The sequence below is a fragment of the Diceros bicornis genome, chromosome 16 (assembly GCF_020826845.1).
Source record: "Diceros bicornis minor isolate mBicDic1 chromosome 16, mDicBic1.mat.cur, whole genome shotgun sequence".
Taxonomy (NCBI): domain Eukaryota; kingdom Metazoa; phylum Chordata; class Mammalia; order Perissodactyla; family Rhinocerotidae; genus Diceros; species Diceros bicornis.
In genome coordinates this window covers 17,254,386-17,271,371 of record NC_080755.1, presented here as the reverse complement: position 1 = coordinate 17,271,371, position 16,986 = coordinate 17,254,386, and the positions used below count along the sequence as shown (strand labels likewise).

The following is a 16,986-nucleotide window of genomic DNA, read 5'->3' as shown; positions in this document are numbered from 1 at the left end:
CAATTTATTCCTGTTGTGTTTTAGGTCTCTGGAGGGAAAATAATGCTCTGCCTCATTTTCTTTGCATGGAGGTATTTATTTTAAAGTTGATCTTTGCTCACGGTGTATACCGTTTAAGACCTCGGGCTCTAATCAACATATATCGCCTTGTTTCAGAAAAGGTGGATGCTTTTGGGTTGGAGGAGAGAAGAGTGGGAAGGCACTGTCATAAATCTTCACTTTCTTTTTAAAACTGCGAGTGTTATTTGATGAAGCTATACCTTTGTCCCAGAGCAGTCTCTCCTCTCTATTTGGGGAAATACAGCTTAAAAGACATAACTTTCGTACAGAGGAAATTGATAGGAGCCGCACAGAGTAACTATAGACACTAGGATAAGTCTAAAGATGCTCAGAGACAAAATGAAAAACAGAAATGCACTAAAAAAGGTAGTCACCCAAGGTCGCAGGCTCAGAAAGCTGATACTTAGGGAAATGAAATGCATTGAATAATAGATTAAGTGTTAAGACTTACACAGAGAAGTTACAAAACAGATTTCTTGGCATTGGAGAGTTCATTATTTCAGGTCCTGCCTAGTCATAAGATTTAGGAAACCAGGAGGATGTGTCAGATCCTGCAAGTCTCCCTGAGAAGCAGACATGGCCAAAGGGAAATGGAATGGGGGAGCGAAGGGTGGAGTTTGATAGACAGCAAAAAAATAAGTTGAGGTATCTGGAAGATAAAATTTGTATATGATCATCTGCCAAAGCAACCATCAAATTTTTACTGAGCAGTATGATAAAAATGAGACTATTCCAAGTTGTTTCATTTCAGGCATAGCGTGTGGAAAGAACGTGAGTTTGCAGAATCACCCAGTGAATGTGGGCTCTGTTATAGCCAGTAAGCACAGACAGGGTGAACTTGGATGAGTCTGTTTCCTTAGCCACACAATGGGAATAACATCTCTCATCAGGGTTGTGAAGACTAAATGAGATACACACATAACGTGCTCAATCAATATAATACTATAATAATAATATAAAATATTCAGTAAATATTGTATCTTTCCTTTCCAAATTAATCTAACATTTTTCATTTCAGTACTGGATTTGCAGATGATACCAGAAAACAGCATTACAATTGGAGGGACTGTTGATTAGAGAATTTAAAATAAATGATGTTCCAGATTGTGAAGATTTACTGTACAGGTAGGCTGGAAAAAAGAAATGTTAGCTAATATAACATACACATTGAGTGAGTAAATCAAATTTCAAAACAATAATCATTGGAAAGAACTTTAAAGCAACAAGCCATTAATGATCAGATTAGGTAACAAGTCAAAAGATAATAAGATAGTATTTTTTAAAGGCATATGTTAAAAGTTAGATGACTATCTTTTGCTGTACTTCAATCTATTTATAGTCTCTGAAAGCCTTATCCTCACATTAAAATTTATATGGAAAGAATACATGCCTTTAGAGTATTAAAAATATATATATATGTGCAACAATTTGAGACCAGATAGAAAAGCTGAATTTGTCCTAAGATCGTACATTTGAGTAATCCAACCCAGTGTGAACATGTTCAAGTTGTGGTAATTTTAATTGTAAAGACAATAGTTTGGAATATTAAAAAAAAAAAAAAATAGCGCCAAGCTGGCAAAGCTTCCTAGGGTAACGATTTATCTTCTGAAATCCCTCTATGGTTTCATTTTCCTTAGTTATTAGTGCTATTAATTAAATGTCCATCTATAAATATGTTCTCTCCAAGTCTGAGTAAATTCCCACCATGGGATTTGATTTCATTTGTGAGTTATCAACACAGTGCTTCAAAGGTTGTATATTCTATTGGTGTCTATAAAACATTTCATTCAAAAATCCTATTTCCTTGACATTTGGTGAAATCCTTGCACTACCTATTGTTATATTCATCACTTTATCACCCTTCGCTTATTTCTCAGCTGGCCTAATGTGACCATCAACCAAAAGTTACTGCTCTTTTTTCAGCCACAAAGTGTTTGTTGAATATTTTCTCTTTTCAGTCTCCGAATCATAAAACTCATTTCAGTCTATTTTTAGTTAGAGGTCAAGTCTTGACACATCCTCCTCTTAATGAGCTTAATGAGACCTAAAATCTGATCTCTAAACATTGCTTTTTACTCTCTGGCCAGTTTCCGGAGATAAACTTTATTTTTTAGCTTGATACAAATGCATGTTTACCTTCTTGCAGTGTTAGGTCTATTTGCTAGTGGCTTGGCTTTACAGATTGTATGGACTGAATGCATACTATAATATGAGCCCAGTGCCAAATACCAAATTTATGTTAAACTCTTAATTGGATAAGTTGACCTGGGTGATAATTCTACAGCAAATTATATCTTTTACAAAAATTGTCTAATGCCCCAACAAAAAGGCTGCAAAAACAAAAATTTTTTAGGTCTAGAAAGAGAATGAATTGTCAACTCCCAATGTTCTACTTCTGAAAAGAAACAATGGTTAATTGAAAGAATTATTTAGTGCAGTGTGTCCCAAACTTGTGTATGCATTAGAATCACCAAGGGATCTTTTAAAAATTCCTAAACCCAAGCCACAGTTTTTTTTTTAAGCTTTCCAGGTGATTCCAATGTGCAGCAAAGCTTGAGATCTCCTGATTTCGAGTTTAAAAGTAACTATAGTAAAATTCTAGTTTCTAGTTATGGTGGAGTCACCACCATATTCTTTTCAGACTAACCTCCCTACAGGTGAGAATAATATAAAGTGTGAACAAAAAATTAAACAAACAAAAAGCTAAGTGAGGCCTGGAGAGTGACCAAAAAGCAGGCAGAAACTGGAGGGTTGTCTGCCCTTAAAAGGGATCTTCAAGAGGTAAGATGTGCAAGTGTGTAGCTTGATGCCTGCAGGCACTCCTCCTTCTTCAGAAGGCTTGGAGTGGCAGAAAGCTGCAGCCTTAGTGCCTTGAGGTGTTAAGGACAGAGTTGGTGTTGGCAGAGCAAATGGAAAGTTAGGAGAGGAATCTTGGAAAAGAGGGAGCTGCAGAAGGAACAAACCTCAAACTCTGACTCTAAATTTTGTCCAAATCCTTGGTCTGCTTGTGCAGGGAGATCCCAGTGGGCCCACTGAAAGGCAGCAGCTGGAAGTTGAAAGAACTGATGAGAGATTTGAGCTCCTATCTACTACAGGGGAGACCGAGTTTGAAGTTTCAGTCTAGCCAAATGAACCGCCTGCCAGAACAAAGCTTAATGCTCTTCGGAGAAATGTAGCAGAATCCAGAGTCACTATTAATGTGTTATCCATAACGTCCAGCATATAGTAAAAAGATCACTAGACAAGCAAAAAAATATGTGACTCTTCCTGAAGCAAAATGCAGTCAGACTGACTCTGAATATGACACAATGTTAATTTACAGACAAATACTTTAAGGCAGCTTTTTAAAATAGCTTATACTCATAATTAATAAACTGATGGGGGAATCTCAGCAGAGAAACAGGAATGATAAAAAAGAACCAAATGGAGGGGCCGGCCCAGTGGCGCAAGCGGTTGAGTACACGCACTCTGCTGCAGTGGCCCGGGGTTTACAGGTTCAGATCCCGGGCGTGTACCGACACACCACTTGTCAGGCCATGCTGTGGTGGCATCCCATATAAAGTGGAGGAAGAGGGGCATGGATGTTAGCCCAGGGCCAGTCTTCCTCAGCAAAAAGAGGAGGATTGGCAGATGTTAGCTCAGGGCTGATCTTCTTCACAAAAAAAAAAAAAAAAAAGAACCAAATGGTAACTCTACATGTGAACAATACAATAACTGAAATGAAAAATCACTGGATGACTCAACAGCAGACTACAGATGGCAGAAGAGTTAGTAAATTGAAAATAAATTAATACAAATTATTCAATCTGAAGAATAAAGAGAAATAAGACTGGAGAAAAACAGCAGAGCCTCAGAGACATGTGGGACAATCTCAGGTGACCTAATATAAATCGTAGTTCTAGAAAGAGAGTAGAAAGCAGAAAAAAATTTGAAGAATGGCCAACATCCCCCAAATTTGGTAAACAAAACAAAACAAAACATAAACTTACAGATCCAAGCTCAAAAAACCTCAAGCAGGATAAATACAAAAAAACCCCACACCTATACACATCATAGTCAAATTGTTGAAATTCAAAGATGAAAGAGCCAGAGAAAGACATTACATACAAGAGAACAATGATACAAATGACAACTGATGTCTCATCAGATACAGTGTAAGCCAGAAGGCAGTAAATGCCTTGAAACTGATAAAAAAAAAAAACTATCAACTCAGAATTCTATCTTTGGTGAAACCATCCTTCAAAGATGCAAGTAAAATAAGTCACTTTCAGTGATCGAAAAAAGATTACTTGTCACCAGCAGGCTTACACAATTCTCAATGAAATTTTAAATTGAAGAGAAATGATGTTGTTCTGATTCAGAAGGAATGAAGAAAACCGGAAATGGTAAATATTTAGCAAATATAAAAGACTATATATTCTCTTTTCTCTTAAATTTTAAAAGACACATGACTGTTTGAAACAAAAATTATAACATTGTACTGTTGGATTTATCTGGTGTGTAACTATCATATTTATGAAAAATGGAGGAAGAGAGGAGTGAATGGAAATATACTATTGCAAGATTCTATATTTTACATGAAGTTGTATAATACTAACCCTAAGTAGATTGTGATATGTTAAAAATGTATATTGTAATCCCTAGAACAGCCATTTTTTTAAAAATAGAGAGTATAGTTTACAAGCCAATAGAAAATTTAAAACAAAATACTAAATGTGTTCAATTAACCTGAAAGACAACAGGAAGAGAGAAACACAGGGAGAAAAAAACCCAAATGGTAAACTAAATCCAAACATAGCAATAATTATATTAAATGTAAATCAACTATACACACCAGGTAAAAGGCAGAGATTGTTAGGCTACATCAAAAGAGCGAGACCCAGCTATACGCTATCTGAAAAGGATGAAATTTAAACACAAAAATACAAATAGGTTAAAAGTAAGCAAATGAAAAAAAAGAACTGTGCAAATACTAAACGTGCAAATACTAAGCAAAAAAATCATTCCTATTTGGCTTCAATATGAATAGGTAAATAGTTTTTTACATTTACCTTCCCAATTAGCTTTACTGGTTTTTAAAAAATGGTTTAGGGCCGGCCCCATGGCTTAGCAGTTAAGTGCTCGCACTCCGCTACTGGCGCCCTGGGTTCGGATCCCCGGCGAGCACTGACACATCACTTCTCCAGCCATGCTGAGGCTGCATCCCACATACAGCAACTAGAAGGATGTGCAACTATGACATACAGCTATCTACTGGGGCTTTGGGGAAAAAAAAGGAGGAGGATTGGCAATAGATGTTAGCTCAGAGCTGCTCTTCCTCAGCAAAAAGAGCATGGATGTTAGCTCAGGGCTGATCTTCCTCACCAAAAAAAAAAAAAAGGTTTACATTTATTACACACTAGCTATTATCAACCAGGATCTGTATCAACCTCCAGAGGAAAAAAAATCAAATAAAACATAAGCCAATTTGGGGTGGTTTTTTTTTTTTTTTAAACTCTTGGGTTGCATTTGACTCTTGAAATTTATTTTTCTTTTAAATCACTCATATGGATCCTTTTTCCCCTTTCTAATGATTAATGAAATGTCTTAAGGAGGAAAACCTTTCAGGATTTGCTAGTCTTCTTTCTCTGTACTCAGAATTTTGGCCTTTGATCTAGCTATTATAATAGAGCAAGGAATGATTCTTAATCACCTTTATTTCATTTTTGTTTATTTTGTTCTTTTTATATAATGTATTATTATTTCTTTTTTGGCTTGTATCTATTTCTGTGACCCTGAGGTGGGACCAGCCCACTCAAGGCTGATGTGCCTTCAAAGCTGCTCCCAGCACACACACTACAGCACACCTTTATTTACTTCTTGGTTGTCCTTGTCAGTTTTTTTCTTTCACTTACAAAGTCTGAGTTTAGCTCTTTCTACAGCAGGGACTTTCGAAATAGGGTATCATTTGGAAGAAATCTTCTATATTCTTTCAACAATACTGAAGCTCCAATGCTCCCTCAAACTTAGACAATTCATAGCTGGGGCAGGGCTGGAAAGAACAGGACTATAATAATAAAGAAACCTCATAGTAAGCATGACTACAAAGAATGGTTTTGTGGCATGTGACAAATCTGCTCAACCATGTATGTGGAAGGAACACCACCAATTCCCTTCTGGCCATCCTGGTTTCATAAGTAATTGTCTATCCCAACAAATTCATTTTTCACCAACTGTGACCCTAGAAAATAAACCTAATAAACAAACAATTCCACAGTAGACAGAACCCCACTATTTTGATCACTTTAGAAAATGTTTTAAGATGTTTTAAAAGCTGATTTCTGTACAAATTAATGTTGTATGTGAATGTGAAGGCCTTACCTAACTGCACCATTGAATAAAAGTTATTTCAAAGGGCAAGGAGAAAGAGGAGCGATACTAAGAGATTGCTTGGGTTGTTGTTTACTTCTGAAAACTTAAGACATAATCAGGTGTTTCAAGACCTTTCTTTTCAACACTGGCCAGGTCTTAAAACTTGCAGGACAGATCACCAAGGGATTTAGTGGTTACCTAAACACTGATGGAATGATTCATTTCACTTTGTCATGCAGTTTTAAGTAAAGATTTAAGGGCCTGCTATGCCTCGTATCAAGAGTAAATATCATACATCCTGTTTATACATACTGGCTTGTTGTCCACAGTTCTTCGAAGAGCTGGCGACACCCCCCTAACTTACACTCCACCCTACCCCCAACTTCCTGCTCATTGGGGTGCTATATTCCTACTCATTGTTAAGAAGTGCCTTCCCTCAACAAAATACTCTGCATTACAGTAATTTTTAAAGAAAATATTTTATTACGCCATGAAAAAAAATGTATCAATCAACTAGATTCGTACTTGTTTGAAAAAAAATTGAAAATTTATTAATTAGACAGTATGTGGGCATCCTGTTCCACATGGGAATGAGAAGATGCTATAGGTTCTCTAAGTATTGCACAGTCTGAAAAAACACGAACAAAAAAAGGGAAGGGGAGGGAAAAAAAAAAAAAATCACATGATCTTGGGAACCATCTCACATTATGAATAATCTACCAAGAAACATTTAAAAAAGAAAACCCTTTGTTTCTACAGTAGCTTTGAGTTTATAGTTCTTGGAATGACTGTATTCCATTGAAGACATCTCAGTAACAGGAAGCTTCATTTTAGCAATCCCATGTGCAAATATTAATAAAAAAATATATAAAATAATGCAGTTCATCTCTTGCCATCACCCCGGCAATCATAACATCATTTTTGAGAACTGTTTTGCTTGAAAAAGAGTTAAGCCGTAAGTTTTGCCTGAAGCTCCATCTCTGCAGCCCGTTTGAGTGCAACATCTACTAGAAGCTGAAATCCACTGAAATCCTGGTTGAGGTCCGGTGGAGTAGGGGGAGGAGTGTTGAAAAGACCACTCTGTGTATTTGTACTTGGTCCAGATTTACATGTGTCCTCCGGGTACATGAGGGAGGGATCTGTAAAGCCGCTGGCTGCTATCTGCTGGATATCTGTGTTTTGTCCCACACCAACTGGCTGGCAGAGAGAGAAAGGCACATCTTTCAATGCAGTCACAGTGGTATGACAGATCACTGACGGACGAGCCAAAATTGATCCCGGGGACGATGGCTTAGGGGACAGTGGCCTCCCTAGGGCTGGGTTTGGTCCAGCTGTACAGGAATGAAATGGGCTCTCCTCTAGAGCTGGCATGAAGTTTTTGATACTCATTGCTGACTCCACAGAGCTCGTTTCAGAAATCTTGGCCCCACGGCGGGAAATTGTGAACTGATTTGGATCTTTGCCATCCTTTCTCAGCATGTCAGGGAGGAGCCTACGGCGGGCGTTGATGAACCAGTTACAGACCTGAAATCATATGGGTATGCTTTAACACTCAGCAAACACGTTCTCAGAACCTTCTACGGGTGCCTAATTAATCTCTCTCTTTGCATTAAGGAAGGCATGAAAAGGCTTATCAGAACTCACAAAGTGATTTCAAGGCATAGCCAAGAAAGAGAGCTGTTTCCTGTCATAAACCTCCTCCTCTTCTAATACGAATTCTCTTTTTGTCTCATCATCCTCAAACCTTTTCAGGAGGAAGAAAAAGGTATAAATTCTCAAATGTCTGAAAATGATTTTAAGGAGGAAATTTCGCCTTTTAACTCTCCCCCATATTAACCTATTACCTACTGCCCCAGCATTTAAGTTAATCAACTACAGGAAAACCTTTCCTGTATGAAAAGGGCCACTCCTCCCAGTTACTGATTTTTCCCAGTTCAAATGACTATGTCAACAGACATAACATGAATTACCTCACTGCAGTCTGTCCTTGTTTAAATATCAAACCAGTTTCCTGGACAATAGAGTAAGATTTAACCTCCTTTTTATGTGTGTGGCATAAAGGAAGGCTCTCTTAGGCATTAAAGGAAACGCTATTTGACAGATGACTGTTAAGTCTTTCTGTTTCTCCAAATAGCCAGTTATTAGCTTTGAGCACTATTAAGTTTACAACAAAAAGATATTCCGTTTTTTTTGAATGAGGAGGCGCTAAATGACTTGACATATAGGAATGTTATAAAATGACTTGGGAAAAGAAAAAGCAACTCGAGTGCATACACCTCGTGTACTTTTTCCTTACTTGTAGTGTAGATAGGTGTGTTTGCTGGGAGAGTAATGCTTTTTCTTGCTCTGAGGGATAGGCATTGTATCGGTGCTCATACAGCCAATCGCGGAGAATCTGAACAGATTCCTTGGGCAGGTTGCCCCGTCGCCTTCTCTTGCCTGAGCCAGCAGAAGAGGAAAGGTCCAGGGGTATGTCCATGCTGTCATCATCCTCAGTCTCACTGCCGGATGCTGCAACAACACCTAGGAAAGGACAAAGGCCAGCCGTCAACCTCTTTTATCAGCAGAACACCTACTGCAAAGCTCATTTCTTTTGACCATTCAGTGTAACTGTTTTCTCAACTACTGAGAACCAGGAGACAAACCAGTGTTTTAGTCCTGAAATACCAAAGCACATGTTAAGTCTCAAGAGTAACTCGACTGGCAGCACATTCTAGATTCTCAACCAATTGTCAGATGCCCTTTTGCACCCACTTTCCTATAGGATTTAACTTCTCACATTCCTTTCGAATGATGCTCAGAAAAGTCTTTCGTCTAACCCAGCAGAGGAGACAAAACTGCGAAGAAAGTGAAGAGCTTGCCACATGTGCAACAGCAAAGGTGTTAGACACAACCTTCTCTTTGAGGTCATTGCTAACCAGGAAAAACAATCTCATGAGTATCCTAATGTACATTTTAAATGCTATTCTTCCTCCTTCTTTCACTGAAAGTTTGAAATAAAAGGGAAGATTTGTACTTTTTTTCACTGATAGGAAGGAAAATTACACACTTAACCCAGTTAATACTCTAAAGATAAAATGCATGTCAAAATTTTCTGCCAATTCCACGGTCATTTCTACCTACACTTATTCAAAACTAGATACCTACTTTTAATGGACAGTACTAGTCACTTCTTACTAAATACAAACAACCACTGAAGTTTTCGGTTTCGTTACACAACAATAGTTTTCTACTATGAGTACTTTATTAAGAGGTCAAAAGACACCTAATACGGAATAAATTTTTAAATTTCCATAAATTTCAATTGCTAGTTTAATAGGAACCTAGAATACTACATATCAATAAGCTGAGCTCAGTCTTCAATTATTACATGACAAAGAAAAGTGAATATGCAACTCCCAGAGGAAACTCTTCTTTGTCTGTAAGTACTTTAATCCTGCCAGAAATTTTAAGAATTCACAAGCCATAGAGAATATTTAAATCACACAGACTGGGTTCAACAAAAATTCAGACCTGGCCCTTTTAAGACATTTAAACATAATTTCGAACTTTAAAAAATTTAAATAACAAATGCTATTAACTCTCTATGCTTTCAAAACTACAAGAGGCAACTCTGAACAACTAAAGAAATACATTCTTTTTGAAGACAATCTAGAATTTTAAATATGTAAATGAATTACAAACTATGGCACGCTTGAAAATACCAGTATCTCTATATAAAGGAAATTAATTAAAATAACATGAAATTTAAAGGTCTGCATTCTTAACTTTGTTGACCCAACCTTAATTGAGTGGCTTACTTTATTAGGAAATACAAACAGAATATTCCTGATAGCGATAAACCATGCAATGTATTTTTAAGGAAAAAAATCTTAAACCCATCCTTTTAAAGCATTTTAACACAATGAAACTCAACAAGCTATTCATTCAAAGATTTGTTGATGAGATATCTCACCAGTTAATTGAGCCTGACTTTACTCGGTGACACATTTTTAGTTTTGGACTACAGGGGGCAGAAGGTGCTGGAGGGAGTGCCCACAGAAAATGCAGAACTTTCCAAAGACAAAGTAAAGCAAGTTCTAACAAAAGAGGAGGAGGATCTTGCAAATCCACTTTAGCTCGAGACTTAACAGCCACCAATAAACGGCACAAGAATCTGAAGTTTTAACAGCCAAGTATTTGATGTTTCCCTTCCCCGAAGATCTCATTAAACTGCTAAAAAAATAAAAATAAAAAAGAGGCACATTTAAAACTGAAACTGCTTTCACTGTGGAGAAGATGGAAAAGTTTTAAAACCCATATTGAAATTTGGGTGAAAGAGCTATTAATAAAAAACCTTAAGAAATTATGAGTTCCTGTTTTACCTTTGCTTTGATAAATAAAGAAATCTAACTCTAAAAAATGCATCAAGTAATTGAATGACTAAAGCAAATTTGAATAAAGCAATTTGTTTAAACTCTTCTGAAAAGCCAGACATTCTTCTCAAGGCTATTATCCCCCTCCCTTTTTTCAATCTAGAAAAAGTGTGAAAATTTGCTCCTGGAACAGTGAATTCCCAGCTGTAAACTGATAATAACAAAGAGTTGGAAACAAAACAAAACAAAACCCTGAAGCCTGCCCTTTGATCTGCTTACTTAGTTTGACAAGCAGCCTGGTCTTTCAGAATAGGTTAGTGACACACAAAAGCAGGTTTCAGTTAAGCCACACCAAACTGCAGGACTTGACTCTCTTCTCAGTTCATTTAAATAAATGAATGCCAGGCCTCTGGACCTCTTAACAAATATTTCCAATATGTGCACAAAAGCTGAAGTAACAGGAAGTTAAGACTTCAGTTCCTTGGCTACACCAGCTGATATTTCACTATAGCACACCACGTTTGCTGCTGTCAGGACTGTTTTCATTAAAACTCTCCCTCCGGATTGCGGCTCAACTTGGAAAAACAAGAAGGCTTTTCCACGTTACTCATTTCCTATTGTAACAGAGCTTTTGAAAAGTTTCCCGGTTACGACTTGTTTCCAAAGGTCTTGCTTTGCTTACTCTTGAAAAATGCGGCGGTGGGGGGGGGTGCGGGGATGACAAGCCTCTTTTACTCCGTCCACATACAAGGAAACGTTGTTTAGAAAGCCACAAGATGGCTTACGGATCCCACAGCTCTAAAGAGCAACCTTTTCTTTTCAGAATAAGAACTGGGGGAGGGGGTGGAGCCGCGGGGGAGGGCCAGAGAGATAGTGGTTGTGAAGTTGGACTTTTAAAAAAAATCTAAAAGAGGCTAGAAAAGGACCTAGAAATATGAACAATCGAAGGAAAAGTTTAAGTATACAATTAGGAAAAAGCAAACCTAACCCAACAAGCTTCCTGATCAGAGTACCTCTGGAGAGGCAACAGTAATCGTCCTTAAAACCCCAGGCACTAAATCCAGGGTGCGCTTGGCTGGACATAGCCACAGAGCAATTCCAAAGCAAGAATTCCACATTGTCAGAAACTAGGTGCAAAAAGACTTAGGGGATTTTCCTCCTCCAATCTCCTTTCTGCTTGTTTTAAAGCCACTTTGGGAGATCTTTTTTGGCATCCTCAGCTTTCTGAGATGAGACACTATTATCACAAACCAGTCTCATCCAAATCCCAGTCTGTGCGATTGAGTTTAAGGTGCTTTTGTTTTCAAGAAACTTAAAAAGATTTTCACAGACTTTTACAAAACAGACAGACAATAGTCCAACTCCACAAGCCAGACGGGCCAGATTTCTTCCAGAGACCTCACGGAGCCGACTCGAAACGCTGGCCCCCTCCAAGGTAGTTTTAGGAAGGGGTTGGTGGGAGGCAGGACTGAGGAGGAGGAGGCGACGAGAGGGAGGAGCCCGGGAGGGAGGACAGCCAGGGAGCTTTTGTTCTTGCGAGTTCCTCGGCCTCCACTGAAACCGGCCCCTCCAACCGTACGGGTTAGCACACAGGACTTCGAGTTTCAGATTACAAGAAACTAGAAACGATGCCGTTAATCTCAGCGTTCTGAGGGACCTGCCCACCCCCGTAGGATTTGCCAGGAAAACCTAAAAAGGGAAAGAAACCCGGGCAACCTCAGCAGTATCCGCTCCCCCGCACGAGTTCTGAACCAGTCGCAAAGTTTCCCCTCCAACACGTCACCTTTCATTGTTTCCGTGAGTTGGCGCTCAGTAGCAGGACCTTGCGCGCCCGGGGCTGCTGACCCTGAATATTCCCACCCAACCGCCCGCAGGTCCCAGCCTCGTTCCTCTGCTGGGGGCAGAGGGGGCCGGGCAAGGGGGGGAGCCGGGGGGGGGGCCAGGGGAGGGGCACCAGTGCCGGGGAAGGGGGCTGCGAGGGGTACCCAAGAGTGCCAGGGGGCCCCCAGGGAAGGGGCGAAGGGGGTCGGGGGAGAGGGGAGAGGCAACGGGGGAAGCGGGGGAGGGTATCCGAGGGCCTGGGTGGGGAGGACCCGGGAGTGCTAGGGGGGCGAGTAGGGGCGCACGGGGAGGCTTATTAACGCCTCCCCCACCAGAGCCCGAACGAGGGGGACCCCGCCCCCAGTGGAAGCCCAGCTTTGCTTTCGGTTCGCAAAACCCACTCTTCAAAAACAAAACCCCCAAGTTATCCCAATCAGTTCCACCATGAGAGAGAACGCCTTCCAGGAAGGATCAAGACCTGTCAGTCCGTCCCGAGTTGACACAGCCTTCCAGAGGCCACCCTGGGCGCTCCTCGCGCGCGTTCTGTGACTCATCGAGCCCAGTTAAATGTCCAAACCTCTAAGCTCCCACGTTCTCACTGTCCCTGGGGGAGGGGACGCAGGGAGTTTTACTACCAACTACTACTAATGCCCCGGTTTGGGAGGTGAGAAGCTCTGCGTGTTTCCAAGTCGGCCAAAATCAAAGGAAGCAATTCCAAGGTAAAAACATAGCTGAGGGAACACTCCCGGGTTTGAGGCTGCCCCCCTCTAACATTACCCCGTGTAGCTGTATTCGCTGGACGCGCCTGAAAGAATGTGGAGTTACAAAAACTCGAGGCCGCTCTTGGGCATGCGCAGCAGCGCCGCCCCCTCCCCCGCGCTGGCTTCCCCGGGCGATGAACTTCTGTTTTGAACCACTCCACAGAAATCACAACAGAAAAGCCAACTCGGGCTCACCACGGAACATTCGGGGTACCTCCCCGTCGGGGACTCAAAAGTTCACTTCAAAAGGGAGTTAACATCCTTTGACCTTTCGTGCTGGTGGGTTATTTTTTTTTCTGTGTATTTTGTTTTTAAACCAGACTGACGGCAAGTTTTAGTTGTAACGCTTCCAGAACGCTTCGTGGAAACAATGACAAGACTCACTCTTTGCACTTACAGCCAGGCCTGCTGGTCACACTTGGACGCATCCTGACGGCACGCTGCTCTAAGCTGACTGCCCTCACTCCTAACTCTTCATCTTGCCCCAAATCCATCGTGGGAAAACTTTTAGAGGCTGGGAATTTTTAAAAGTCTAGCTTTCAAAGCTCCCGACACCCGAGGGCGATCTGGGGTCCAGAGTCGCATTCCTTCGATTGTGAAAACACCCCATCCCTAGGGAAGAGGGTGCCCGGGCCCAGCTGGGAGTGAGTGGGGGTCCAGGAGCCCAACTTTCAGACAAAGGCGCCGCGGCTCCGCTGTCCCAGCCGCCCCGGGTCCCGACGGGGAAAAGCGGGTCGGGGGTCCCCGGACCCCACACCCCCGCCCGCAGGAAAGAGCGAGAAGCCACGCGGCGGCTCGGCGGAGCGTGGAGTATCTGCTGAGACAATGAAACTTGGAGGCGCACAAACAAGGCGGTGAGCGTGTTTCTTGACAACGTGCCAACAGCATGGAGAGGCCCGTCTCCCCACAACAGCCCCTCGTGTAGTGTCTAGAAGGAAAACAGCAACTGCCATTTCAGACGCGGCCGCAACAAAGAGGACTGCCGGGGCTCCAGCCTGAGAGCCCTCGGGCGGAAAAGTCTCCCAAAGCACTCTCCAGTGCCCCAAGCCCGGCGCGGCCGGGCGAGCACGTTTCCCCAGGACTCGCGCCCACGGTGCGCGCAGCCCGCGGAGCCTTACCTTTCTTGCTTTTCATCCTGGAGCTCCCCTTCCAGCGCGGGGCAATGCTGGGGTCTCGAGGGGCCAGGAGCTGGGGCCGAGGGGGCGAGCGATTGTCCTCCTTCCCCGCCGACTCTCCCGTAACTTGTAGGACGCGCTCCAGCCGTTATTGCTAAACAAGGCGCTCGGATCCCAGAAGCCCGCTCCTTGGGTGGAATTCAAGTGACACTTGGGCTTCCTCCAGCCGGGATCTTCTGGCAGCCGGCCGGGGGCTCTCGGTCGCCCAACTCACTCCCCTCCCGACTCCGCTCCTTTGTTCCCCGCTCCTGCTCGGCGCACCTCGGCGCTGTCAGAGTGAGAGAGGCGAGGAGGGAAGGTACAGGAGGTCCTGCCTCCGCCCCCAGCCGCCCGCCCCGTCCCCCGCCCGCCCCGCCGCTCCTCCGCCCCTCCCCCGCACCTTCCAGCCTGGGAGGACAGCACCGAGAGCCGCGGCCGAGCCGCCTCACTTTGTGCCTCCGGGGCCGCTGTCACCCGTGCCTCGTGGGGACGGCCGAGCCCAGAAACCAGATCCTTCCTCTCAGCTGCGAGCACGCCGCCCGCATCCCTCGCTCAGCGGCCGCGACAGCAGCTGGGCGCCCCGGGTTGCCGCTTTGGGCCTTTCTACCCCAGGCTGGCGAGGGTGCGTTTGTTTAGGAAATTGCAACAGATGGAAAAAAGGCCGCCCCCTGCTTCTCCTCCTCCACCCCAGGGAAGAAAAGGCTCCCTTCTCGTTTTTGACAGCTGCCCCAAAGTTCACCGTCCCCGCTCTGGCCGCAGGAGAAGAGCCGCTTCTGACTCAAGGGGCGGGGCACCGCAGGAAAAGTATTCGGGACAAGAACCAACTTCTTCCAGAATGCGCGGCTGCCATTGACACGCGGGCGCGGCGCGTCCCACCCTTCTCCTCCCAGGGCTCTTCCTCCAAGAACGACAGTCGGGGGGGCGGGGGGATGAGACACAGACACCCCAGGCGAATGTCTGTTCCCCCGGGCTAAAGCTGCGAGTTCCGGACTGGATTGCAAGGCAGTTTCGAAATCTAACACGTTGCGGACACTTGTCATGCTCACATGCTCTTTAAAAGTCTCTGCCTGAGGACAGCCCGGACGCGGTCCGCCCCCTGCGGCTCGGCCTGACACTCCACCCCCGAACCGGGGCAGCTGCCGCCTTTATGGGGAGGGGGCTACCACACCGGGGCTGCTCATCTGTTTCGGTAAAGAGTCTACTTTTAGGACTTAAACTCTACTAGGGAACTCCTTCTCCCCTCCGGTATTTCAAACAGAAACCAGCCATTAAGTAAACACATGTTCCTGTTGGTTTATTTTGGTTGAGAGTTAGGACTCCAACAGGAGCTCCTTGATGAAATTACCCCTTTAAAACACCAGATGCTGTTTGGCTGATTTCAAGAAACGCGTGCCCCCTCCCCCCCTTCTCCTCTCGGTCTAGTTTTCGCGTGTACTCTCCCGTTGTTTTTAAGTAAATGAACTGTCACATGCCACAGTAAGACTTTCCCCATCACTTAAAAAAAAAAAAAAAAAGCCCCAAACGTAAATAAGTCTAGCAGAGACGTCAGCGTCCGAGTCTGCCTCCAGTTTCAGCTCTGTGCTGTTTTTGTTTTGTAACCTCGATGGAGAACCGGCAGAAGCTCCGTGGAAATAGGGTTGAGCCCGCGGAGGACTAAGGCAGCCAAACGATGACTAACTAGACTTTGGAGCCTCTGTTTTAGAATTACACTGAAAATTAAAGTCAGCCTCCCACCCACTCACCCTCCCAAAAAAGACTCCCCCGCCCCGAGAGTGAATTAAGGCCAGAGTTTACAAAGCTTGGGTGGTTTTTCCAATTACAGGACCTAAAATGAATAAACAAGGAAAAAAGCGTCACTCTAAGAAAGCAGCAACCTTACGATTTTTTTTTTTTCTTCTGTGGTTTGCCGACTGCTCGGCACCTAAGAGAACACACATCTAAAACGGCAAAGGGGGGAAACATGCTCCTGGGGGAAACCACCAGCCTGGAAGCCACTCTGCAACTTGCTGGCGCGCAGTTCCTTCCCCGGGCCTGGCTGGAGATGAATCAGCTGCTGCGCCCGAGTGCGGGACAGATGTGGGGCGGGGACAGGGTGGGGGGCCGCCCGTTAGAGGGCCGCTGAGTTCTCGCATTTGAAGGGTTGTTTGTGGCTGGGATTGGTGGTTCATATCCGTTGGGGAACGCGAGAGGAGAGACGCAGGGAGGAGGAGCCGGGCCCGGCCGGCGCTGCGACTCCGCGGTCTGAGTGGCAGGAGCCTCGTCTGGAACCCGACGGTTGCTGGGGAGACGCTTTGTTTGCTAACTTCGAAAGCGGCTTCGGCTGCCTCGGCCGCTTTCGAAGCCACTCAACAAAACACGCCTTCGGGTCGGCTTAACCCTCCCCTTGCCCGCTTTCAGCAACTTGAGACAAAAATGTTTCCTTCTTCCGCGTGGTTATCCTTGGCCACGCGGTGGCTCTCATTATGTCTACAAAGGCATCTTTTT

At 43.7% G+C, this 16,986-nt stretch overlaps 1 protein-coding gene across 1 annotated transcript; it reads right to left on the bottom strand.

Annotated features, from left to right (window-relative positions):
- Nucleotides 1-6,933: 6,933 nt before the first annotated feature.
- TGIF1 (TGFB induced factor homeobox 1) lies at nucleotides 6,934-14,987 on the bottom strand. The gene is made up of 4 exons (XM_058556890.1): nucleotides 14,903-14,987; nucleotides 14,467-14,791; nucleotides 8,708-8,934; nucleotides 6,934-7,935 (listed from the first exon to the last, which is right to left on the bottom strand). The coding sequence occupies exons 2-4, from the start codon at nucleotides 14,480-14,482 to the stop codon at nucleotides 7,360-7,362; spliced, it is 819 nt and encodes a 272-aa protein (XP_058412873.1). The 5' UTR covers nucleotides 14,483-14,791; nucleotides 14,903-14,987; the 3' UTR covers nucleotides 6,934-7,359.
- Between the last annotated feature and the right edge of the window lie 1,999 nt (nucleotides 14,988-16,986).